At 50.0% G+C, this 23,990-nt stretch overlaps 9 protein-coding genes across 9 annotated transcripts; 5 read left to right on the top strand and 4 right to left on the bottom strand.

Moving 5' to 3' along the window:
* Positions 1-271: 271 nt before the first annotated feature.
* N7533_013642 (D-hexose-6-phosphate mutarotase) lies at positions 272-1,385 on the bottom strand (the record flags this gene model as incomplete). Its single annotated transcript, XM_057110292.1, has 3 exons — positions 272-658; positions 738-1,049; positions 1,143-1,385. The coding sequence occupies 3 exons, from the start codon at positions 1,383-1,385 to the stop codon at positions 272-274; spliced, it is 942 nt and encodes a 313-aa protein (XP_056952994.1).
* A 194-nt stretch (positions 1,386-1,579) lies between these two features.
* N7533_013643 (uncharacterized protein) lies at positions 1,580-2,704 on the bottom strand (the record flags this gene model as incomplete). The annotated part of the gene is made up of 1 exon (XM_057110293.1): positions 1,580-2,704. One exon carries the CDS (start codon positions 2,702-2,704, stop codon positions 1,580-1,582), a length of 1,125 nt encoding a protein of 374 aa, XP_056952995.1.
* An 853-nt stretch (positions 2,705-3,557) lies between these two features.
* Positions 3,558-5,275, bottom strand: N7533_013644 (synembryn; the record flags this gene model as incomplete). The annotated part of the gene is made up of 6 exons (XM_057110294.1): positions 3,558-3,657; positions 3,710-4,554; positions 4,608-4,886; positions 4,944-5,020; positions 5,096-5,170; positions 5,245-5,275. 6 exons carry the CDS (start codon positions 5,273-5,275, stop codon positions 3,558-3,560), a joined length of 1,407 nt encoding a protein of 468 aa, XP_056952996.1.
* Positions 5,276-6,041: 766 nt separating this feature from the next.
* On the top strand, positions 6,042-11,434 carry N7533_013645 (uncharacterized protein; the record flags this gene model as incomplete). The annotated part of the gene is made up of 4 exons (XM_057110295.1): positions 6,042-7,819; positions 7,923-8,991; positions 9,043-9,308; positions 9,385-11,434. 4 exons carry the CDS (start codon positions 6,042-6,044, stop codon positions 11,432-11,434), a joined length of 5,163 nt encoding a protein of 1,720 aa, XP_056952997.1.
* Positions 11,435-12,027: 593 nt separating this feature from the next.
* N7533_013646 (polysaccharide biosynthesis domain-containing protein) lies at positions 12,028-12,691 on the top strand (the record flags this gene model as incomplete). The annotated part of the gene is made up of 4 exons (XM_057110296.1): positions 12,028-12,072; positions 12,150-12,174; positions 12,255-12,576; positions 12,643-12,691. 4 exons carry the CDS (start codon positions 12,028-12,030, stop codon positions 12,689-12,691), a joined length of 441 nt encoding a protein of 146 aa, XP_056952998.1.
* Positions 12,692-13,386: 695 nt separating this feature from the next.
* N7533_013647 (ABC transporter ATP-binding protein) lies at positions 13,387-17,833 on the top strand (the record flags this gene model as incomplete). Its single annotated transcript, XM_057110297.1, has 5 exons — positions 13,387-13,871; positions 13,945-14,608; positions 14,667-16,695; positions 16,766-16,885; positions 16,947-17,833. 5 exons carry the CDS (start codon positions 13,387-13,389, stop codon positions 17,831-17,833), a joined length of 4,185 nt encoding a protein of 1,394 aa, XP_056952999.1.
* A 255-nt stretch (positions 17,834-18,088) lies between these two features.
* Positions 18,089-18,915, top strand: N7533_013648 (alpha/beta hydrolase; the record flags this gene model as incomplete). Its single annotated transcript, XM_057110298.1, has 2 exons — positions 18,089-18,490; positions 18,577-18,915. 2 exons carry the CDS (start codon positions 18,089-18,091, stop codon positions 18,913-18,915), a joined length of 741 nt encoding a protein of 246 aa, XP_056953000.1.
* Positions 18,916-20,437: 1,522 nt separating this feature from the next.
* Positions 20,438-21,275, top strand: N7533_013649 (uncharacterized protein; the record flags this gene model as incomplete). Its single annotated transcript, XM_057110299.1, has 2 exons — positions 20,438-20,801; positions 20,872-21,275. The coding sequence occupies 2 exons, from the start codon at positions 20,438-20,440 to the stop codon at positions 21,273-21,275; spliced, it is 768 nt and encodes a 255-aa protein (XP_056953001.1).
* Positions 21,276-22,035: 760 nt separating this feature from the next.
* N7533_013650 (uncharacterized protein) lies at positions 22,036-23,468 on the bottom strand (the record flags this gene model as incomplete). The annotated part of the gene is made up of 3 exons (XM_057110300.1): positions 22,036-22,434; positions 22,511-23,299; positions 23,415-23,468. 3 exons carry the CDS (start codon positions 23,466-23,468, stop codon positions 22,036-22,038), a joined length of 1,242 nt encoding a protein of 413 aa, XP_056953002.1.
* Positions 23,469-23,990: the final 522 nt, after the last annotated feature.

Below are 23,990 nucleotides of genomic sequence, written 5' to 3' on the forward strand. Positions count from 1 at the left end.
TATGGTCTCAGAATCATCTGTCTGCTAAACTCCCATTATTTGCGGGTGTGAGTTGATCAAGGGCGCTTTCTGAGTCAGTATCTAGTATCAACTTTGTCAGGCTAAAGTTCGTGCCGGCTGCTTCCAAACTGAAACAATCCAGGAATTTGGCAGAAACCTGCTGGGTATGACATTGAGCGAACTCTATCGACTCTTCCTCATTTTGAAAGTGATAAAAAGTTAAAAATAAAACATCTTAAATCATCAGACATCACTAGAACGGCTTCCACCCTCACAGGCGCGACTTAATAGTCTGGCCTCCTTCCCAAGCCTCTCCAGCCTCAAGAGTTTGCCATTCCGACACCGCGCCAGCCTCGACGCAAAGCATATTCTGATAAGCCTCATCTGGGCCGAAGTCCGCCATACCCTTGGCCTTCTCGATCCAGGGATTCCAGACAACGACGTCGGTGAGGGCCTTGCGCGTGAGTGAGAAGATTGGCTTATCATCGTCGGCAGATGAAATGATAACGGGCACCGCGGGGTCAAGCTCTTTGTAGACACGGTCGGTTTCTTCGGTAATTGCGAGGGCGGCGGATGTCTCGGTGTGCGAGGTTGCGTTGCGGGTCTTGTCGACGTAGGTCTTGGAGTCGAGGCCCTTGACGCGGACGTTTGAGATATTCTGTCGATATCACGTCAGATCAGATGATACCACGAAACAAGGGATGTGTGTATAGTGTAGCAATTGACTCGGGACATACCTCGATGTTAAAGTAGGTGTGCATGAGGACCTGGAATTCGAAGTTTTGAGTTCCCTCGTTGCGAACCTGGAGCGATGTCTCCAAAGTATCCTTGGTGAGGGTTACGCTGTATACAAGGCCGAATTCCAAGGGCCAGGCCTTGCGGAACTCCTCGGTCAACATGGTATGCGACAATCCGAAGTCCAGCTTCATGGCCAGATCGGCCTTAGCCTGACCAGCGGTCTCAGCGGATTCGGAGGAAGACTTTCCAAGGAACTCCCAGTTGGAGTTACGAGCGAAGCCATGTTGGGGGAGGGGAGAGGTGACGTGGTTCTGGGGAGGAGGACCGAAGACCTGGAGTTCGGATCACGATGGTTGTGTCAGCTTGTACATAGCTTCTAAGGATACGAAGGGTCGTAGACGTACCGGGAAAACGAGCGGAATACCTCCACGAATAGGCTTAGAGCCATCCAGATGGGCCTTTTGGCTCACGAAGAGCTGTTCCTGGCCATTGGCCTTCCATGAGGTGACTGTTGCGCCGTAGAGTTGGATGGTGACGGACTCGCCGGAGGGCAGGGTGGCCGAGATAGCGTTATCCTGGATGGAGATAGTAGGCTGTGGGAGAGACGCACCCACGCCGATGGCAGCAGGCTTCTTGGAACGATCCATGGTGATTCGATGGGTAGCTGATGGAGGGAAGATGGTTGAGCTGCGATCGTCGGCCTTCAGCGACGGATGGCGGGGAATCGCAGTTGCCCCACCTCCTTCTTCCTCCCCGTCACTTTGTAATCTTTTCTCTAACTACACAAACTGGTATCTGAAACATATCATTCAATTCTCATCCATATCACTCACATTCTATTCTAACCGTGTTGCAGCATCGAAGAGGTCTGACCCTCTAGACTCACCTCCTCAATCTGCTTGATCTCCTCCTTGGTCAACCGCCATCCCAATGCCTGCATATCCTGATCTGCCTGTTCAGGATTCCGAATACCAACCAGAGGCACGACTCCCTTATTGATTGAGTAATTCAACGCCACAGCTGGAACAGGCACACGGTGTTTGTCTGCAATAGCCTTGAGGACGGCAATCGTTGGCTCGAGCATGTGCATCGGATAACTACTGAACCGCATCGTCCGCCCAGGCTGGTTGAAACGCGAATATTTCCCCGACAACCGACCCCCAGCTAACGAAGCGAAGCCCTGGAAACAAATACTCCGCCTCTTGCACTCGCGGATCATCCCGCTTGTCCCCGGAAGACGACGGATGACGGAGTACTCGCATTGCGACACGCCGAGCGGATGACCGTGTTTGGCCAGCTCGTCTGACATCTTGATCATTTCTTGCGTGCTGTAGTTGGCGACTCCGACGGCGCGGGTGAGTCCAGACTCCATACATTCCGCTAACCCCTTGGCGATTGTCGAGATATTGCCCGGGTGGATGGGTCCATGAACGAGGTATATATCCACATACTCCAGGCCCAGCCGATCAAGTGAGCCCTGGAGCATCATCTTCGGACCACTGGCTTGCATAATTGTGTTCTTGATCGTCGATGTGGAGTGCCATTTCGTCTGTACGACGAATGAGTCACGAGGCATACCCTCGAATAGCGTCCCGCAGATTCTCTCGCTCTCGCCGTCGCCGTAAGCTTGCGCTGTGTCCACGAAGGTGAGTCCAACTGACTTGAGTTTCTGCCAGGCTGCGTGGATCTTTGGGAGATCCCGAGTCGCCTTATACCCGAATGTTGCTTTGTCGCCCCAGGACCAGGCGCCGATGCTCAGGTACGGGATTAGAACGTCCTGTCCACCGCAGCCGTGCAGGGCCATCCGCGTCTGTGAGTTGGGCACGAGGTCGGATGGGAGTACGTGGGCTGGGTCGCTGAGATTGGGATCTACAGGTCGTAGATGCGGTGAGTGCATGCCCGCAGTTGCGGACATGCCAGTTGCAAGACCAGCTTGCATCATATACTGTGTTCCGGGAGTGGCCATGTTGTCAAGACCTTGTTATATCTAAGCCTCCGAATTCAACGTAGAAACCTTGGAGGTTAATTGATGCTTCAACTTAAATAAAGGGATCTGAAGATGTATACTTCGGTATATCGAGGCTCAATTCCACGGTTACTACCTATGTAGTCACAGTCTTTATACGGATCTCATGTTGGACTTGGAGTGGCGATCCGCCACAACTTGAAGACATCATTGTGATATACAGAGCCACCACCTACCCACAATTCAATGACCTTGAATTTACTAGTACTAACTTATTCCTTAATTCACGTAACAGTCCAATGATTGAATGGTGGTCTGTAATTTGTCGTCGCGGTAATTCAAGGTGGCAATTAGATGGCGAAGTCGAAACGCCATCGAATTGGAGTGATAGAGGCGTTGCGGCTACATTTGGAACTCGTTAGTAAATACTCTACGTTCAACTTGGCAGGAACCTAGGTAGGCAAGTATGCCGTAAGACCGTTCGAGACAAGAGTAGCTACTAGTAACTTGAGTGGGGTAGCCAACTTACAAGACGCACGGGGAGGTACTAAAAAACGAGTACTAGTAGAGCCTTTCACTTGTGGGCTTCGAAGAGTTCACGACACCAAGTAGGGGATTCAAAGTCCCAAGTTGATTCCCAATGCGACGATTGGCATGTTATACTAGTAGCCAAGAAACACAGTTTTGCACAAATTTTGTGAATATACACGGATATAGGGTGTTAGATTATAGGGAAAATCATAAGAATGCATGCTGTGAGCGCCAAGCCTGCGAAGTAGATGAGAAGCATTCCTAATTGAAAATACAATAACTTCCATGCAGGGGGTACCCGTGTAGGTTGCGAATCTGTGGTTTAATCACTGTCTGCATCGTCTGGAAGTTCCTCAAATCTTCCTTCCTGAACAGCCGTTCTGACCGGGTTCTCAACACCCAGAAGACCGTTCGCTCTCGCCCTATCACAACGTTAGAATAAAGACCGTACGCAATCAATTGAACTTGCCATACCTTTCAAAGAGCACAAACAGCCTTTCGGCCTCTCGCTCCTTTTCTTCCATAGTCATGGGAGGGCCCGTATCTGCGGGCTCTGCGTTCCAGCGCTGTCCAGTGATTGGGTTGACGTCCGAGTCCTGCCCGTCCGTGTTTGTCGCATACGCCTCACCGGCACTTTGAGGAATCTCCATGCCGCGAGCTGCCAGGAAACCAGCAGCGAAACCATAACCGATTCTGCGAGTTAGGTTCTCTGCATCCTTCCCAGAAAGGACGAACATTAGTTCTGATATACCAGTCTTCAAGTTGGCATACGGGCTGGTAGAAAGATGGAGAAGTCGTGAAGATAGTGTGTCAGATTTTCCAATTGGTTGGGTGCGGTCATTGTCTTCGGGGAGGAGCAGCCATTGCATGTACTTGCGAGGTCCATCGGGTGCTACCTCATGGACGACAATAAGAGAGTGCAGCAGCGGCACAGCCTTTTCTTCCAGCTCCTCAGGACTGTAGAGTGAGACGGCTTGGTCCAAAATGTTGATTAGTTTATCCACGTTGCAGTTCTTGTCGAATGTCGGGAAGAGGGGGCTGCTTTCGAACGCCTTGCCCTTCTTCTCTTCGAGATCGAGGACCGAGAGACAATTGATGAGGTAGCTTAGGAGACCTTCAAGGGGCTTTGCTGGAATCTCTATGCGACTGATGATCTTCAGGATGTGGGGGATAGAAGGTGAGAAGGAAGCAGCGAGGTCGGGGTAGATCTTGGAGACATTAAAGATCACTTTGAGGGTATCAATGAGACCCAATTCATCCATCTGGGAGAGAGATGCCCTTCCTGACTTGGGAAATTGTTTCGCGTGTCGGGCGAGTTGCTGGGTTTGTTAGGACAAAACTCCGAATTGTGGGATATTGAAAATGAACGCACATAGTTGACATTGTCTGCCAGGGAGTGCTTGTTGATCAAGACCTCAAAGTCTAATGTGGTATCATAGGTCGTTAAGAAAATAATACGGCTCGTGATCATTTCGTCGTCGGAACTGTCGGTCTTGAGGCGCTCGGCGAGTCTGCCTGCGTACCCGGTGTCCACCAAAACCTGGCGCATGTTTGGGTCGAGCAGAAGTGCATTTGCAACGCCGCGCAGGGCCGCTCGGCGAACGTCGACCGTCTCACCGTCGACACCATAGCGCATGAGCGTGTTGATTCCCTGCATCATCCGTCAGATCCCCCTTTTATGATGTAGTTTGCAAGATCACTCTCGTACATTGCTGCAGTATATCGGACCGGCATCGACTGGGTTTGTACCGTGTTGGCGCACTTCTAGCAAGATTTGGACACGCTCTGGAGTAAAGTGGCAGGTATTAGCATGAGGTCACATGAGAAGGAGTGTTTTTGGTGTTTGGCTCTGGGACTCACGCGCCGATGTGAGATGCTTATTTTGTAGGTCCTTTTGGAGGGTGTCGAGCAGCTGGGTCACTTTCTGGACTTTCTCTATAGTAGATCATTAGCTCAGTCCCAAGGAGACAATTGAATCGCATGAGAGACGGCGATCTGGTCCAGCTCACCTGCTCCATGCAGCTGGCTGAATGCCATCATGTTGCCGAGTCGCCTGGTTGGACTACCTCCGGTAGCTGGGTATCTTTAAGGCGAGAGGGTCGAGGCGAATACTCCAGATGCTGGAAATTTATGTGAGTAGGTGTTTCCAGCCGGGGCATGAAAAAGCGCAAAGCACGAATTCGAGCAGAAGGGGAAGGAGAAGAAGCGCGCGGGGGGGGGGGAAGACCCCACCCGAGCTACTCTCTAAAGGTACTCCGAGTTAACCATGGGCAAATGTACTATACTAGTAGTGCTTCATTGTGCACTGGAGAAATACCCTGAAGTAATAATTAATTAATTAGTTTAGTTGCTAATATTTTAAATTAGCAATGCTCTATGAATCGCACCCCATTCACTGTGTACAATATTTCGCCATTCCTACAGCCAGTAAAAACTCCATTTTTCGTAGTCAAAGTTTTATGAAGAAAGACTAAGGAATATCCACTATTATGCTAGTTTCTTCCTTACACCCTGCAAGCAATACTGCAACTGTCAATGCAAATGCAGATGCAGGTGTCAAATGTGGATGCCTTAGCGCCTTAACGCCTCACGCGGGCACTTTACGCGATTCCGCGACGGCGCGTCCGAACTTTACTTCCCGCTGGTTTTCATCTCAGCCCCATCGCCAGCTCCAGCTCCAGTTCCAGCTCCCTCCCCCCCAGTTCCACAGTCCTCAATGGAAGGCCTTCCTTGATTTTCACTTCAATCCCTCCCCCAGAAATGGTTTTGAAGCCCTTCCGTCTTTCTTTTATCCTCTTATTAAACCATGGTGGAGACCCTCGGCCCTCTCCCTGCTCGTCCACCAACACCTCCGAGGCCAGGTTCACGAACTGACCAGCATCAACCTGTTGAAGGCACCCCAGTCGCCGCTCAAACCCCGGGAGATACGCCTCAGCCGGCGCACTCTTCCAGGGCTCCTCCCTCCAGTCGCGCCTCCAAACGTGTCACCTTCTCTCCATGGCTGCAAACCGAAATACACTCGCCCTGGACAGCTAAATCGGTCGATTTCAAAGATAGTCCCATCCAGGGCAGCCCACTGCCATCGGGAATAAGGCCATTCAAATCTATTCTCAAAGAGACCGGCTCGCCTATCCCCGTTTGGTCGCCGAACGTCGACAAGTTCACCACCGAATCCCTCGACATGCTCCTCGAATCCGTCACCCAGCAGCTGGCTGGAGAATCCCTCACTTGTCGTCTCGACGCATATATGCAATTTTTTGGTGCTCTGAGGACATATGACGGACTGCCGGCAGGAAGAGACGTTGCGGAGAAATTGGGATTGATCACCGGGTTTATTCAACGTGATGTGAGCCGCGACTTGACCAACGGTACGCCTTTGGATACAAATCTCGCCAACCAGGCCCTCAAGCTATCCGCCGCTTTTGTCTGGCATAATGACATCTCTGCCCAGCTTTCGGAAGAATTCAAGGTCTTTATTGTTGAACACGCGATCACTTGCCTTCAGGAAGCCAATATGCCAAAGTCCGTTCTGACCCACTACATGTCCATCCTCTCTACTCAAAGCTTCGGTACAAAGATCATGAACAACACCCGGGTCACGCGTCTTCTCTCGGCATTACAGGAGGTCTCAAATCACGTTAATGGAAAAGGGATCGTTCTGCACCGACTCAGTATATACCAGAAGCTGTTCGCCCAATCCAAGTCCTCTTTTGTCTCCCAGGCATCACTTTGGATTGAACAGCTTATCTTTGGACTGCTCAATCCTATCAAAGATAATCGACTGAAAGCTATATCTCTGGGTTTCCAAATTGCAACGGCAATGGGCCCGAACATCACCCTGTCTAAGAGCATTCGCGAACTGTTCGACCGATCGCTTGAAGGAGACCGAAAGCTTGTGACGGAGGTTCGGGAACGAATGTCACGAATGATCAGTACGGTTGAAAGCGGTGTCCATATTCCCCAGATCTGGAGCATTATCATTCTACTTCTAAGGAACAAGTCACGCAGTCTCGATCAATGGGAACATTTCAAAGACTGGGTCCTGGTTCTTCAGAAGTGCTTTAACTGCAGCGAACCCGCCATAAAGGCCCAGGCAATTTTAGGCTGGAATCGCTTTGTTTTCGCTATTGGGCCAAACGAGTCGACCAGCCGATCGCTACTCAAGATGCTGGGAAAACCTGTCATCTCACAATTTGAACGCAAAAAGTCGGACAGGTCCGCAGTTTCGCCCAGTCAACTTGCCTTGGCTAGCTATCATAACCTCTTATACTACGCCTTCCGCCCTTCGCCCTCGCATCAGTACCTCGACCTTGTCTGGGAAGAGTATGTCTTGATTCCTGCCACAAGCGTGTTTTCCAGTTCATCTGCCCTCAGTGACAGCATGTCGCGTGTCCTTGCAAACCTCTTGTCGTCTTCACAGGCCAAGGTCTGGACTGAAACTCGCATCAATGACTCCTCCAAGGTTGAGGCCGAGGAACTCCCTTCTGTTGACCAAAGATGGGTGCGATCTAGAGCCGCCTCAATTGTCCGGGCATTTGAGTCAATTCTCAAGTTTTCTGTCTGGCATGAAGAATCCATTGAACGGTCGAAAATCGCTATTGCCTGGGGCAGTTTCTGCAACGCCCTGGCCCTGGCCTCGAACAAGGAAATTACACCATCGGGGGGAATCCATGCATGCTGTCGCCAGTGCTTTTGGACTCCTGAACCGCCTCTGGTCTCTTGGACCTCCATCTCTCAATGCCGTTGGCGACAACTGCTCGGATATATTTTTGGACCGATTTCGTTTCCTGTCAACCACCACTATTGCTTCGCTTGGTGGCATTAACTTCGCCGAGAAACTTCTCGTCAAGACTATGGACGAGACCTTTGAATCTGGTAGCACCTCATTACAACACGATTCAGCGCCAGGGACAACGCCTGACAGCCCTATCCTCCATCTTCTGCGAGCAATCAGCTCTGATACCCCCACTATAACACAAACTCCCTCATATATCCAACTCGTGCACAGCGCCATTGAAGCTGCTTGCAAGACTAAAATTTCTCGCGGATCGCGTCTCGAACTGCTGCAGCAATGTGCAGATTTAGCTGGACCCCGTGTGAATTTAACCTCCAGTTCTTCGAGCCTTTCCGAGGTCGTATGGAAGACCAGTGCGGGGGCAGCCGCAGATGCTCTGCAGTCCTTCCCAATTGAGGCTTCTCGTGAACGCGATGGTTCCGTCTCCCGTGACTACCAAAACGTCACCACAATCCTGGCAGATGGTGTAGAGATTCCAGCCGCTTACTCTGAGTGGGCATACTTGTTGGAGTCATTCGTGCGTGTCGTTCGGACAGAGAAGGGCAATGGTACTCTGGCCACTTTGGTTGTGGAGCCTATTGCCGAAAGCCTTGCTTCACTTGCCATTGCCGACACCTACCTTCCAGCTACTGCAGTTCTGAATCACTCCATGTCCATCCCTTTCTTGCAGAACAAATTCCTAGGAATTGATGGTACCGACCAGGAGGTGAACCCGTTTCCTCACAAACTCATCGAATTAGTCAAGAATACCTTGCAATCAGCATATGATTCCTTCGACCCCTCGCAAGTCCATGGCCTCCCAAGCTTCCTCGAGTCTTTAACCTCATTTCTTGGTTCCGGCATTCCATCTTTTCGTGGGCAAACACTTGAATTGCTGCAGTCTCCTTTGGCTTCGTGGATCAAGGACGAATATTGCAAAATCGACGTGACGCGGGGTGCAGATAACCGAACCTTGACAGCAGTAAGTATTTCCCTCCTAGGCACTTTGAACACATGCTAACATTTTGTGAAGTGCCGAGCACTTTCATCGTCTGTGATCAACGTCCTGGGTTCCGTACCTGACGAAGTATGGATTTATCGCAAATTCGAGACCATCATCTGTGCCGGCCTTGAGTCGGCTCATCAATCACGATCCAAACGTTTTGTTGAATTTTGGGAAACAACCGCCAGTTCATTAGAACCCGCTATTAGGGGAACCCCTATAGCCAAGTCTCTGGATAGGACCATGGCCAAATGGGGTATCAATGCTGCACAACAGATGACAAACTTGCAGGTAATGTGTCGTGTCTGCTTCCTGGACGTCAGAATCCTAATTTTTGCAAACATAGAACTCCGATTTATGGCCCTCTCATAGGCGAGACACGACCGACAGCCAGCCCATAAAAAAGCCACAAACATCTGGAAATCCCCTTTCCCAAGCTGCAGACATTCCTTCATCCCCCGTGAATGGATTTGAACATCAATCATCTGTCGAAACAACGGAATCTAATGAGCCTCAACTGCCGACAAACGCGCAACCAGAGCCCTCTGAAGAACAACCCCTGGATGACGTGCCAACAATTCAACCACAGGCCAATAGACGCGAAATGTTCAGGATGATTGAATCCATCCGATCTTCCTCTCCCGCAAACACTCCCGCAAAATCGGGATATGACACCCCTGTCCATCTCCGCCGATTTCATGCTTCCAATACTGCCACTGGAATACCTCTGACTCCCACTCTAGCTCCGACAGAAAATGAAGAAGGTTTCATTGGATCATCTCCTACTCCTGCCACTAGAGATCCAACCCCCGCGGCGAACAAGGAAGCACCGATTCTAACAGTCCCTGATGTGGCAATGATGGATACATCCGATCTTCCATCATCGCCCCCAGAAGTTAGTTCACGAAGTCCAAGCCCACAAAAGCGAAATAGGCAATCTAGGAGCCAGCGCCGCCGATCTGCTAAGATCAGAAAGGCAATGTTCCTGAACTGTTCCGGGGAGCAAAGTGGCCCCAACAGCCCTACCAAACCCGATAATAATACCGCGATGGACTCGGCACCTCTTCCAGTTGAACAAAAGGATGATTTGAAGGAAAATACCCATGCATCTCAGGTAGACGAAAGGCCTCCTAGTCGTCGAACTCGGGCTGCACTCGGTCAAAGCATAGACAACAGCCAGGATCCCGTGCCACCAGTGACTGTTGAAACTCCTGGCAAGTCCAGAGAAGCCCCTGCTACGCAAACACCGAGATCCAGGTCTGCCTCTAAGAGGAAGAGGAAGAAGAGCGCGTCTCGGTCTCCAAAGAAAAAGAGCCAGAACGAGCAGACTGCCGATGAAGCTTCTGCCATGTTGGTACCGCCCGAACACAACTTGGATTCTTCCAGTGAGGAAATGGAAACTCAGATCGCGTCCCAGCTAGAGCAAGATCTAGAGTATGCTGTGGATCTGGGTGGACAAATCAACCTAGTTGAGGATATCCAACCCATGGAGCAATCTAGCACACAGCCTTCAAAGAAGAGGAAGCGCGAGGAGGACTCTGAATCTCAGTCGAATAATGTGAAAGACCGACGTCGATCAACTAGGCTCACCGCAACTAAGGATGAAACTCTTGTCGACGAACAACCTGCGCCGACTCCCTCTTTGGATTACATTCCAGATCCTGCGTCTGAGGATACCGCTGCCAAGCAAGATACGGTCACTCCTCGCCGGTCCACTCGCAGCTCCCAGCGGAAGGAAGAGCCCGTCGTAGAAGAATTCATTCCCGCCACACAAGTTTCCGAGTCGCAAGAGCCCATCCAAGAGCCTGCTCAAGATCCCGTTGAAGAGACTGTACCAGCATCAGCACCAGCACCAGCATCGTCAAAGCGATCCCGAAAGTCTCTACGTTTGGATGACCAACCTCCAACAACCGTTCCAGAAGCAACACCAACTAGGTCTAAGTCACTTCGATCTCGCAATTCACGGTCAACTCGAAATGGCCCCGCGTCTCAGGGTCAGCCCGCCCAGCAAGAATCTCAAGACATGGTTCCTGGGAGCATCATTCCCGAAGAAAGCTTTGCAGTACCAGATGTTCCTCTCATCTCCACTAAAGAGGCCACGGATTCCCAAATGACGGACGCGGATGCCTCAACCCAGCCTACAACCACTACCGATATTCAAACCATGGACATCGACGTGATTTCCGACGAAGCACAAGTAGTTTCGAATCAACCGCTCACAAGCGTCTTCACCACTGAAGTCCAGACCGAACCATCCCCCATACCTGACACGGCTAATGTCAGCACTGGCCTCACTTCGACCTTGCGGAAGGTTCTGGATGAAATGAAGATTGCCACTCTGGACCCGGAAGCCCTCCGCCAGGTAGACGATCTTCTCTTCAATATCCGAGTCGCCGCCCACGACGCATCACGGCGAATTTAGTTAGCATAGCGATGGCGTTACATGGATTTACTTTTCTCTCTCTTCTTTTTTCTTATTTTTTTTCCCTTGACCTTTCGTTTTCCCCTACACCCTACCCTCATCGCTGTGCCTATTCCCCACTTGCATCTTCAATATCTACTATTAAAAACCAGCGATCATTAGCATCCATCGTGCTTTGGCAATGGGATTCGTTGTTATTTTCTTGTCTGCCTTGGCTACACTGTGTACTTTATGATATTTCAGGTTCGTATTCGGGGGTCCGGGATCCCGGTACTACTTTTCAGAGAAATGAACCTTCAACTCAAAGGATCTTGATTCAAATTCTAGTTCTAGTTGAATACCCCAGGTGATTAGATAGTAGCTATAGTATGTCTAGGGAAGCTGCTAGAAAGCCCGACGCGATGCCAGCGGCTCCCGAGGTCACGGGCCAATGACGTCGTGCCAAAAAGCGGCAGAACCACTCCCCGCCCGGAAAAAATGTTCGCGGGGCTTTGGAGACTCCCCCACTTCACTCATTCGCATTCCTCAGATACACCTTTTTTCTTTCACTTATACAATTGTTGGAGAAGTATTGACAGAACAATATCGCCAAAATGTCTAAGCCATTCAACCCCGAGGAGGCTGAGAACTTTGAGGATGTACGTTGCGCCCGATCAAGTTCCCGCTACCCAACACCAGGTTCAATCTTCAAGTACTGACCGAATAATTTCTACAGATGGAGAAGCAGTTCGCTGTGAAGGGTTCGTCACACCTTTGATCCGATCTATTTGTACACCCCCAAGCGAATCGACAACTAACTCTCTATCCACTCTTTTAACAGCCGTCGAACACCTCATGACATACTGGGCTATCCTGGAGAAGGTCAAGGGCTCGCAGCTGCGCCTGACCAAGATGGATGATCTGATCTACGTTTCCTTCATGAAGGAATTCCCAGATTTCAACCCCGCCGCCCCGCTCGACGAGGACGCAATGAAGAGCAAAGCCGGCAAGGAGAAGTGGCGCAACTGGGTCAACCAGTTTGAGAAGGAGGTCGAGGATTTCAACTTTGGAACGATGATTCGTAGCCGCCCCGATGTCGAATACGACCAGGACACTACTATCTTCGGTCTGCGTATGCAATTCTACGCCATCGAGATTGCCCGGTGAGTCCCATTCTCCGGGGAGAGTTGGAGATCGAAAGCCAGAGCCATGCTAACCTCTTTTTACAGTAACCGCGCAGGTCTGAACGACTGGGTCTACGAGAAAGCCAATGCCTAATTGCATAATCTCTTGCGTTCTTTCTTCCCCGTGCTAGAGCTGAAACAAGCACGGTTCCACATCCGGCCCCGACACCGACGGCATGAATCGATTTCTCTTTGGTGCCGTCGCACAAAGAATGCGTGCGGTCTCGTGGCGTTATTGACCCAGGACCTCGAATAGATGGACTGGGCTGGGTGACGGTTATGATGTATAGACAAAATCCCGTTTTTGTAACTTTTCCATAGGATTTGGCTAGGGCCGACTAGGCTGTACCTCCCATGGAGGCCCTTGAGACTTCATGGGCAACTGGCGATATACCCGCAAATAAACTGCACTTCACGAATACTATACTCAATCCTTTCAATTTTTTCGTTCTCTTCATTCACACCTTTTTCTCAAAGAATGTGAATGGTAAGGAGTATGGGACATGTGACGGCCCATAACAGGTAACCCGCTGTCACGCTTTGTTGCCGAAGTTCTTCGGTCTTCCTTCACTGATCAATACTTCCGCATCTAGGCAAGTACATATTGTTCCTGATTGATAATGAAATGAATATAAAGACTCGGAGCCTTATGTCTGCTCTTTGACGCTACGCTTCGCGATGATACGCCTGCACCGTTCCTTTTCTATCATGTCAGGATATGATCTTCCCCTCTAAACTTTCTTCCACTACCGTCATTTCACCAGGCTAGTTGTGCCTCAAACTTGATCCATGGCTCGCAAATCACATTTCATCGAACATGACGACGATGCCCCCGATCAAGAGGCCGGAAAAAGCGGCGACAAGTCCAAGTCAAATTCAGCTCCGGGCTGGAAGTCTCTCTTCCATTTCACGACTCGTAAACATCTACCGAGTATTCTGGTTGGCTCTATATTCGCCCTTCTCGCTGGATGCGCGACAACGGCTCTGGCGATTTTCCTGGGCGACGTGTTCAACGCTTTTACGGCTTTCGGATCAGGAGATATCGATTACGATGGACTGCGTGGCAAGATACTGACTGGTTGTCTGGGGATGATCGGATTGGGGGCAGCAGGGTGGTTTCTCAACGGGGCCTATTACGCAGCCTTCATTATATTTGGAGAACTCCAAGCATCGAATGTCCGTCGAGACGTTTTCGTCGAATTGTTGAGTCGGGATGTGGAATGGTTTGAGGCCCAAGAGGAAGGATCCGGCGCTCTACTGTCTGGCATCCAAGCGTGAGCTGATCTTCTCTTCTCATTTCAAGTCCGCAGTCTCTTTTCTCAATCACTAACACGGATGATCATGTAGCCAGATACAAGACTTGAAGATCGCGACGTCACAACCACTCGGACTTGTGCTCCAATATTCATGCCGATCGCTTGCGTCCCTTGGGCTAGGATTGTTTACATCATGGAGTCTTTCACTGGTGACACTCGCAGGGTTTCCCGTCTTCTCGATGATAGTCGCATTTCTGTCTACGAGAATTAATCCCAGCATCGTTGCACAACAAGCGGAACTTACACAAGCCTCGAAAATCGCGAACAATGCGATATCTTCAATCGACATGGTGAAATGTTTCAATGGCCAGGGATTCGAAGTTCGGAATTTTGCGAGCAGAATTCAGAAGTCGGCCGTCCACTACCTCCGACAAGCGAGATTGAATTCTCTGCAGATTGCATTCATTCGGTGGATGGTTTTCGGGATGTTCGTTCAAGGCTTTTGGTACGGGAGTTCACTTGCCCGAGCTGGAAAGCTGTCCCCCGGAGAAGTGCTGCGGACTTTTTGGGCTTGTCTGACCGCAGCACAGTCGATCGAGCAAGTTCTTCCACAGATGATTGCTATCGAGAAAGGAAAAATCGCGGGCGAACTCCTGAAGTCGATAATACAGTCTCGTGCGATCGACCGGAGGAACAGTGAGTTGAAAGGTTCTTTGTATCCGATGCATTGCGAGGGAGATGTCGAAGTCAACAATGCAAGTATTCTCGAATCATGAGCAGGATTCTACGACATATTCTGATATATATCTGCAGGTGTCATTTGCATACCCAAGCCAGCCCGAAACATGTGTCCTCCAGCCATCAACCTTCTTTTTCCCTGCGGGTGAGACGACCTTCGTCATTGGAAAAAGTGGATCGGGGAAAAGCACACTTGGCCAACTCCTGATGCGCTTCTATCTTCCAACATCAGGAGAAATACTGATCGACGGAAAGCCACTCAACGAAATCAATGTCAGCTGGACCCGAAACAACATCACGCTTCTCGAACAAAAAAGCGTTTTATTCAATGACTCTGTACTCCGAAACATTGCATTCGGCAGCAAGAATCACCAGGAAATCACAGGATACGATGCTGAAGTTGCGATTGACATGGCCATGCTTCAAAGTACCATCGAAAGTCTACCACAGGAACTGGATACTTGTGTGGGACCGGGTGGAAGTTTCCTGAGTGGCGGGCAGCGGCAACGGGTGGCCATAGCCAGGGCAAGACTCCGTGACACGCCAATTCTGATACTCGATGAACCGACTAGTGCGCTCGACCATACAAATCGCCTAGCTATAATGAACGCAATAATAGAATGGAGGAAAGGAAAGACAACGATTATCATTACGCATGATATGTCTCAGATTCTTGAAAATGATTTCGTTTACGTACTGGAACAAGGATCTATTGTTCACTCGGGCTATCGCCAAGAGCTGGAGATGCAACCAGGAGCGGAAAAGTACTTCCAACCAAAGGAGAAAATTGAGATGGAGAACAAAAAGAAAAACGAAAGACACCGAAGTGAAGCCTCGAGCTTTTATGAAGACGATTTGGATGATGGCTTGCGTGACTTGCCGAGTTTACCGCCACGGGCTCGTCAAGAAAACAGACAGACGTGGGCGCATCATCACCTACCACCAGGTCTCCGGTCAAGTACAATAGATATAGCTTCTAGAAAGCACGGCATCTCTCTCAATCGATCTGATGAATCATCAACAACAAGCCCCAACACTCGCAAAAAGCGACTTTCTCGTAACACAAGGGTATCCCCAGTGCCCGAAAGAACCCAGCTTCCATCCCAAGGCTGGATAAAATCACTACAGACAATGCCCGAAGAAGTGGAGATGGGCGAAATACAAATTCATTTCCCGGACATTAACAAAGTGCGTGAACTATCGAATGACGATGATTCCCAGGTTCCGAACCAGCCACAGGAAACCAAACGCCCGAGGATTTCTCGCAGACTGTCTCGGCGAGAGCGTGGGACCTCACGCCCGTTGAAAAAAGAGAAGTCAACTACCCTGTCACATATCATGGGAACGGTGTTCCCAAATTTGACAAGCAAGCAACGAGTCATTCTGATTCTGGGAATCCTTTCTTCATTGACCCATGCCAGTGCGACACCAATCTTCTCATTTTGCCTCTCGAAGCTATTTACCACATTCGATGCCGGGAGCGACAGCGCCAGACTGTCCATGGTATGGTCTCTAGCGGTTCTAGGGGTATCTTTTGGAGACGGCTTGGCTTCATTTTTCATGCACTATTTCCTGGAGTTCTCAGGGGAGGCCTGGATGGATACTATTCGCAACCGCGCATTCAAGCGGATCCTGGATCAACCACGAGATTGGTTCGAGAATGACGGAAATAGTGCTTCAAGACTGACGGCATTTTTGGATCAAAATGGCGAGGACATGCGTAACCTTCTCGGCCGTTTTGCTGGATATGTCATTGTGGCTGCTTCAATCACCGTGATGGCGATCATCTGGAGCCTGGTGATGTGTTGGAAGCTAACGTTGGTGGCCATTGCTTGTGGCCCTTTCATTTATGCGATTACTCGGGGATTTGAAGCTACGAATTGTCTGTGGGAGCGACGGACAAATGCAGCAAATACTGTTGTTTTCGACAATTTTACGGAGACATTCTCGGAGATTCGTACTGTTAGGACGCTGACACTTGAGGGGTACTTTCATCACAAGCATACGCAAGCTATGTCGCGATCCTTGACTGTCGGTCTGAAGCGTGCCGTTTATACTGGCATGCTTTTCGGTATGGTCGAGTCCACTGTGATTTTTGCGAACGGTAAGATAATCTCTGTTGCTTTGTTTATCCACTCTCTTCCGGGCATATCAATAACTCAATCCCTTGCTAGGGTTACTCTTTTACTATGGAGGAGTACTCGTGGGTTATGAGTATACTGTCAATCAAGTGATGATGGTTTTCTCGTTGCTCCTTTTCGGAATTGGCTATGCTGCACAGATTCTGTCCTGGAGTGAGATAATACCGACCATTCCCGGTTAGATAATCCATCGAGACTAAATTTCTACTTATAGTTCCTCAAATTAATACAGCTCGAGAAATTGCCTCGCAGCTCCTACGGCTGGCCAACTTACCTCGCGATGATTCTCACGAACACCGTGGCCATTTGAAGGCCTCTGATCTAACGCCGATCAAGTTGACGGCAACAAATTTTCGATATCCGTCTCGACCGAATACTCTAGTCCTCAAAGATGTCTCTATAAACATCAACAGGAACTCCTGCACTGCCATTGTGGGACGCTCTGGGTCCGGCAAATCCACCATCGCCTCCCTTCTGTTGGCCTTGTATGAAGCCCCGCTTGATCGATCAGGTCGACCTACCGTGACACTTGGTGGCCATGACATCCTGCGACTTCATGTGCCAACTCTTCGCTCACAGATCGCAATAGTCTCTCAGCAACCGACTATTTTCCCAGGTACCATTCACGACAACGTCCGCTACGGCATGAGTGGTCACTCGGTCTTAGCTTCTGAAGGCCATGTTCGCGAAGCCGCCCAAGCTGCCGGCATTGATGACTTCATCGCTTCGCTCCCGAGGGGATATTCTACTGTGATCGGCGACGGTGGGGTGGGTCTTTCAGGTGGACAGAAGCAACGCATCGTAATCGCGCGCGCTCTACTCCGCCAACCCCAGATCCTGATTCTCGACGAAGCCACCTCCAGCCTCGATCCTGCCGGGGCACGAATCGTCCAGGAAACGATCCGTCGACTCATAGCCACGCGCAGCAATTTGACAGTGATTCTTATCACCCATTCCAAGGAAATGATCGAAATTGCGGATAATGTTATTGTGCTTGACCAGGGCGTCGTGGTCGAAGATGGGCCTTGCAGGCCTCTTTCCCAGCGTGTTGGCGGCAAATTGTACAATCTGATCCATGATCCTGAGGTTCAGGCTGATTAGAGTATCGGACCAAAAACCCTATTTTTCTCTTTCAAAACAGAGAATGTGCATGAATCATGCTCGACTCTCTCTCCACTTTCCGCGACTGAAATTGCCCCGCGCTTTCCGCCCCGTCAACACAACCGAACTCCGAATTAACTCAGCCACTTGATAACTCCGTGGGCTTTCTCTATTGGCTTGCCCCTAAACCCACACGCATACATACATACATACAACCAGATCTCACTTTCCTTCCTAACATCATTCTGTCCAATCATGTCCAAGCCGGCTCTCATCTTTGCGCCCGGCGGGTGGTGTCCCCCGAATATCTTCGATTCTCTGATCGAGAAGCTCGACGACTACGATTGTCACACTGTGTCCTTCCCATCAGTCCAAGACCCATCTACCGTCCAAGACCTGGAGCCAGATATTGCCGCCGTCCGTTCTCTCGTCGAAAAAGCGGCTGATGCCGGCCAAGATGTGTTCGTCGTTGCGCATAGCTGGGCCGGGGTACCTGTAAACAGTGCCTTGGATGGGGTGGCCAAGTATGAGCGCGAATCCTCAGGCAAAAAGGGCGGTGTTGTCAGGATAATTTTCATTTCCGCAGTCATTCCTGCTCTTGGAGAGAGTCTTGTCGGGTTATTTGGTGGGGCTCCGCCGCCGTGGTTTGTGCGAGATGTGAGTGTTTCCAACCCGTTTGTTCAACTTTCGAAAAAATAAGAAAATCCGACTTGGAAGTGAAATTAAGACTGATATGTATACAGGAGCCGAATGGGACTGTCATGCCTAGTGATCCTCAGGTGCTCTTCTTCCACGATGTACCCGATGGGGCAGAATGGGTCAAAACCCTCCGGCCGCATGCCTGGGTCACGAAGACCGCCCCCGCTACAAATGCTGCGTACTTAGAGCTTCCAGCTTCTTACCTTCTATGTGAAGACGACCAGGCTTTCCCTTTACCCGTACAGCATGTCATGGTGGAACGTGCAAAGCGTAAGGGTGGCCTTATCACGACAGAAAAGATCAAAGCGTCACATTTCCCTTGGCTTTCACAGGCCGACGAAGTGGCCTCTTACATCCGCAGACAGACCGTTGAGACGGACTAGGTGACGGCAGAAGATCTTTCTTTCTTTCCCATTCTTACATCTTCATGTCATAGTCCTTTCGTTCCCCAACTCGGACGAGTTGAAAATTTGTACATATTTTGAAACTCCCAACAATGAATTCGCCCACGAAATGTGGATAGATGTCACTTTCTAAATTCAGGGCTGAAATTTCTTTGAAATATCCATGCCTAGTACGGATTAGTTGTCAACCCTTCTTTTGCTGCTAAAGGGTGCGATCAAAACACCTTACCCCTAGTTGCGAAGTACCGTGTTCGAAATTTTCGCCTACAATCCATTATGATATAGCCCTTCCGCATGCCCTGGCCTTTTTCCGTTTATGCACCTCCACCTGGCCAAGTGGCCATTCAGGCCGTCGCTTGTGTTGTTCGATAGTTATGACGCATGGTAGATGACGAGATGGGAATTCATTGGGTAGATGAGCCAACCGCACCACCGATCCCTGCAGCCTTATGCACCTGGGCAGTCCTGTGTTTGTGCCAAGAACTATATTTACGCCCAGAACTGGCGTATTGGGCGTATTGGGCGTATTGAAGCTTCCAAACCTTGGAAGGTTGTACTCACTGGATAGGTAGCATACGACCTCTTGATAACTAGGACGCTACCTTTGGCCGCATCTTCTTCTTTCACTATTTAGGACCCACAGCAATTTTCATGAAGTCAAGAACTACTAGCAGCCACTGATAAAAACAATACTTTGCCCCGGTTATCTTTCCCCAGGGTGCGATGCCGGTAGAGCGGGTCCAAGAATCCAACTGGCTCAATAATTTGGGGAAGTAGTAGTCATTTTCGGCTTTAAAACGAAAATAAAATGACATGATACTCTTACGGTGCATCTCAATTGCTCTGATATACTATTCTTCGAATGCCACACCCGAGTCGTGCCCAGTAACCCCAAGTCTATAAGATATCATGATCTATCACTGATGCTTAGATAATACGTATATTTCGGGCGATGAGGACTACTCTACTGCTCTTTGGTTATAACGTTACTCAACTTGAAGTTATATTTACTCGCTTTCCAGGTTCAGGGGTTGGATACGACGTACCTAGGTATACCATGTGGACAGATAGTTATTTTTGAAATGTACCATGTCTCAATCCAGTAATATTTCGCCCATATCCTTCGCCTTGTGAGCCGCAAGACTGCCCTAGGGTACACTAAAGGCCCAGGGATCTGCATCCTTATCTTGGCAGAAGGGGCCAAATTCAGGCATTAAGCCAATAATAGTGCGGATAAAATTGGGACTCTACCAAGTTCTCGATGTGTATGTTAATTGTCCTGGCCCTGTCTCCATATTGCGGAGTATGCCAAGTCCAAACTTGAAATGGCCTGCTCGCATGCCCAGGTGCCCCAGAGCCTCGTTTTCCCTCTCTTCTTAATCATCGCCCCTTCCTTTCGCCCTAGGTCTCATTTTTCTCGGCATTGGACCAGAAACCGGATCACTTGAATCTTCGATCTTCTTTGTTGTGGCGACTTCTAACCCCATCACAAAGAGATAAGATGTCTTCGGAATTTAGAGACGGCTGGGCTGCCCGCCGTCTCGACATATGCAATTCGGACGAGGACGGAGAGGGAACCTGGGGTAAATGGCAGAAATGCTGTCCATCTGGAATGAACATGACTACTTACGAAAACAATGCGAGATGCAGTTTTGGGGCGGCCCCAGCGAAGATTCCAGAAGTGTGTGCTGATCCAGCCTTGGTTCTCTGGTATGATGACTATGGGATGTTCTGCTGCGACGAGAATCTGAAAGGATTCGCTACAGTTAAAGAGAACTGGAAGGGCTGCTTGACTCCGGATGATTTCAATGAAGAAGAAGCAGCTGGAAACATAACGGGGATAGCTCAGAAAGGTCTCACACCGAGTAAGTTCCCATTGTAAAATTCCTTCCGCAATATGGGAAAGACCATGGGACCTGACACAATTCTATAAAGTGACGACAACTTCCTCCACCTCTTTAACTACTCAAACATCGATCCCCACATCAACATCAGGATCTATGTCGACCTCGGCAACCTCAGAATCCAAGGGTTCGTCCACAAATACAGGCGCAATTGCGGGCGGCGTCGTTGGAGGAGTATGTGGTGCAGTGCTGATTCCTGGATTGATATGGTTTTTCCTTCGCCGTCGTCGGTCCTCGCCGGCAGCAAAAGATGAAGTTCCATACACGGAGTCTGAACCAGATGGCCAATATATGCCACCGGAATATCATAGCGCACCCCACTCGGAATTGGATGGTGCTGCTAGTCCACAGGAAGTCCTGCCCGTCGACCCGCGGCCAGTTCAAGAACTACCTGGCAACAAATATCAACCTAAAGTGTTATCGGAGCTATCTTGAATTATGATACCCAGTTACTTGTATATGAGGTCAATGCTTTGACTCTTATTATTTATTGTCTTTAATACCACATGCGCAAAGTCACGATGCCTTTAGCACTGGCACTGGCAATATCCTGCTTTTCAAAGACCTCGCTTTTTGATTCTACAGTGTAGTGATGAGAAAGACCATCCCGCGGTGTCTGGACTAATTGGCAGAATGTTTTTTTTTTTCCATTGAGAAACATGATAATATAGATATCCAAGCTGCCTACTAATTGGTTGGAGCTCTATTAGGATAGTGTCACGGCCTGGAGTGCCTAGTATCCTGCCAGTCAGGTAGCTCAGGCTGCAAATCCCTGTGAACAGTTGTTTTCAAGTTGACAAGTTACATTCAAGATCATGATACATTCAAGTTACTAGAAATAACAAGGAAGATTTCTTGGTAATAAAACTTGTAGATTTGTGCTATCTAAATCCGACCCCGAGGTCTTTCCCATACCATCCAAACCATCATACAAACAACCCGAACGAATATCAAAAAGAAATGAATATCGGCAGTCCCAAACGCCTTGCTAGCCGAGAAACAAAATATTCCATCCCAGACACAAGGCGCGATGCAAACGAATGACCAGTCTCCGCAAAAACAAAACAAGATGAAAGTCAAAAGGAAAGAAAATGCTATTACAAATCGTAAATCATGCTCATTAGGTGTGGCCTCCGGATATCATCTAGATGAGGTGAAGGTGGCAGATAGACTAGAATCTCTGCGGCGAGAGTGCTCATCGTGAAACAATGGGGTGGTTGTCAGTGGATCCAGTATGCTCCGCCTGGGTATGCGAAACCTCGCTTCGTGCCGGGATGGAGTCTGGCGGGGTCGGCGTTTGGTTATTATCCTCTCGGGGCGGCAGCCCGGACGAAAATACGGGTGACATGGTAATAGGACTGGCGATGTTGACGTGGATTGATGGTAGGCGTGTCAAGAGAGGCGCAGGTCGATTGGATTGTTCAGCTCGTTCCCGGGTGGGACTTTCGTAGGCGGGTGCATCGCCCCATTCGAGATGATCATACTCGGGTGGCGGGGGAACAATATTTAAATTTCCGATGTCTTGTTCGTCGGTTTGGGGGGGGTGGGTTGCCTGATCCTCGTGTTGACGTGGGGCGCAGCGCCCATTGGTCAACTTCAGTCGCAGTCGTGTCAGTTGTGATGATGGATGATGCCATGGATTCCCCTCGCGAGTGCATGGAAGGGTCGACCAGGGAAGGCGACGATGTGTTGAGTGATGCATTTTGTAGAAGCGGATGGTGATCGGAATCGTGTGAGTCGGCTCGAAGGCGAGAGCCATCGTGTCTGACATGGCCGATATCCGCGTAGCTGACGCTGGAGATACGACGATCTCTTTCGCGAGCTTGATGCTCAGCAATGACGGCGGATGCACTCAGTGAGGTATTACTTTCTCCGCGAGCACGGTTGTTGCGAGCACGAGATTCGGCTGCGAGTTCTTCGAGTCGCACCGAGTCGCCACGGGCTCGAGCTGCTCGTCGCTCATTACGACGAGTTTCGCGGTCGGCGGCTTGTTGGCGTCTCTGTACACGCAGCTGGTATAGAGCGTCCATTTGATCTTCGCGACGTGTCTCTTGTTCGTCTTGGGTTTCCGGGAACTCCACGACCATATCCATTCCACCACGTTCGCCTTCTCGAGCGACGACTTGCTCGGTCGGTTTTGGACTGGCAGAGTAGGGAGGTAGAGTGATGATGGATCGGATGGAGGTCTCTCGGCGAACATTGGTGTTGGCAGCATCTGCGGTTGTCATCTCAGGGTTGATGCCCCCTCCGCCGCGATATGAGGTTCCATTCTCGGCCGTTCCAGCGTTTGGATTGTAGACTTGGCCATAGGAGGCGCTACCGGGGCACCATTGTTTCCATTTGCGTTTGAAGTATTGTCCGGGGATATACTTTGGTTCGTAGTGCCGTTGCCGCAGCCATCGAGCCAAGAAGTAGGAGATCGCGGCTGAGGCGAGGAAGAAGAGAATTATGGAGGCACACTATTCACAGAAAAAGATTCAGGGTTAGCAAGGAGGGCATAAGCAAAGGGCAAACACATGCGATCGGAGAGGAAAGTGAACGGATGCGACCGGAACCCCCGAGGATAAAACGTACAATGATGAAGATGCCATTCTTCCGACTGAGATCCCGTTTCTGTGGAATGTACATGGCGGGTAGAGCATAGCAGAGCAAAAGCAAAGCAGACCAGATCAGATCAAACCAGAAGCGGGCGTTGGGCCCGAGAGATCATCAGACAGCATAGAATAGTTTCCCCAGGAGAGAAAGAGAGAGCGGCTGAAGGACAAAGGATTCAGCCACCAGGCATAATCGTAATCAAGTTCTAGGCGCGTGTACAAGTGGAGCAACCGCCGAAGCTCAGGGACGCCATGCCTATTATTATCAGGCCAAAGTGGAGTGCGAAGTGAGACGACAGGTTGCCGTGGACCAGTGAGGTTGAGGCCCGCAAAGTCGGTGACGATCCTGTCTGGGAGTGCCCCTAGGGCGATCATTGGAGGTGCAGCTGGTATAGCTTGAGGAGATGAAGTGCACTTTATGTAGAAGTGAAACTGTCTCGCTCGTGGGGGGGAGTCGGATTGGAGCACGAGTCGCACCCTTTCTGGTGCTGCATCTGCAGATGCTGGCGGCAAGGGCTGGTGACACAGACAGCGCACACCCTTACTTGGGGATCTT

Source organism: Penicillium manginii, assembly GCF_028828005.1.
Source record: "Penicillium manginii strain IBT 31320 chromosome Unknown utg000011l:1.0-1395921.0:1.0-1396616.0, whole genome shotgun sequence".
NCBI lineage: Eukaryota > Fungi > Ascomycota > Eurotiomycetes > Eurotiales > Aspergillaceae > Penicillium > Penicillium manginii.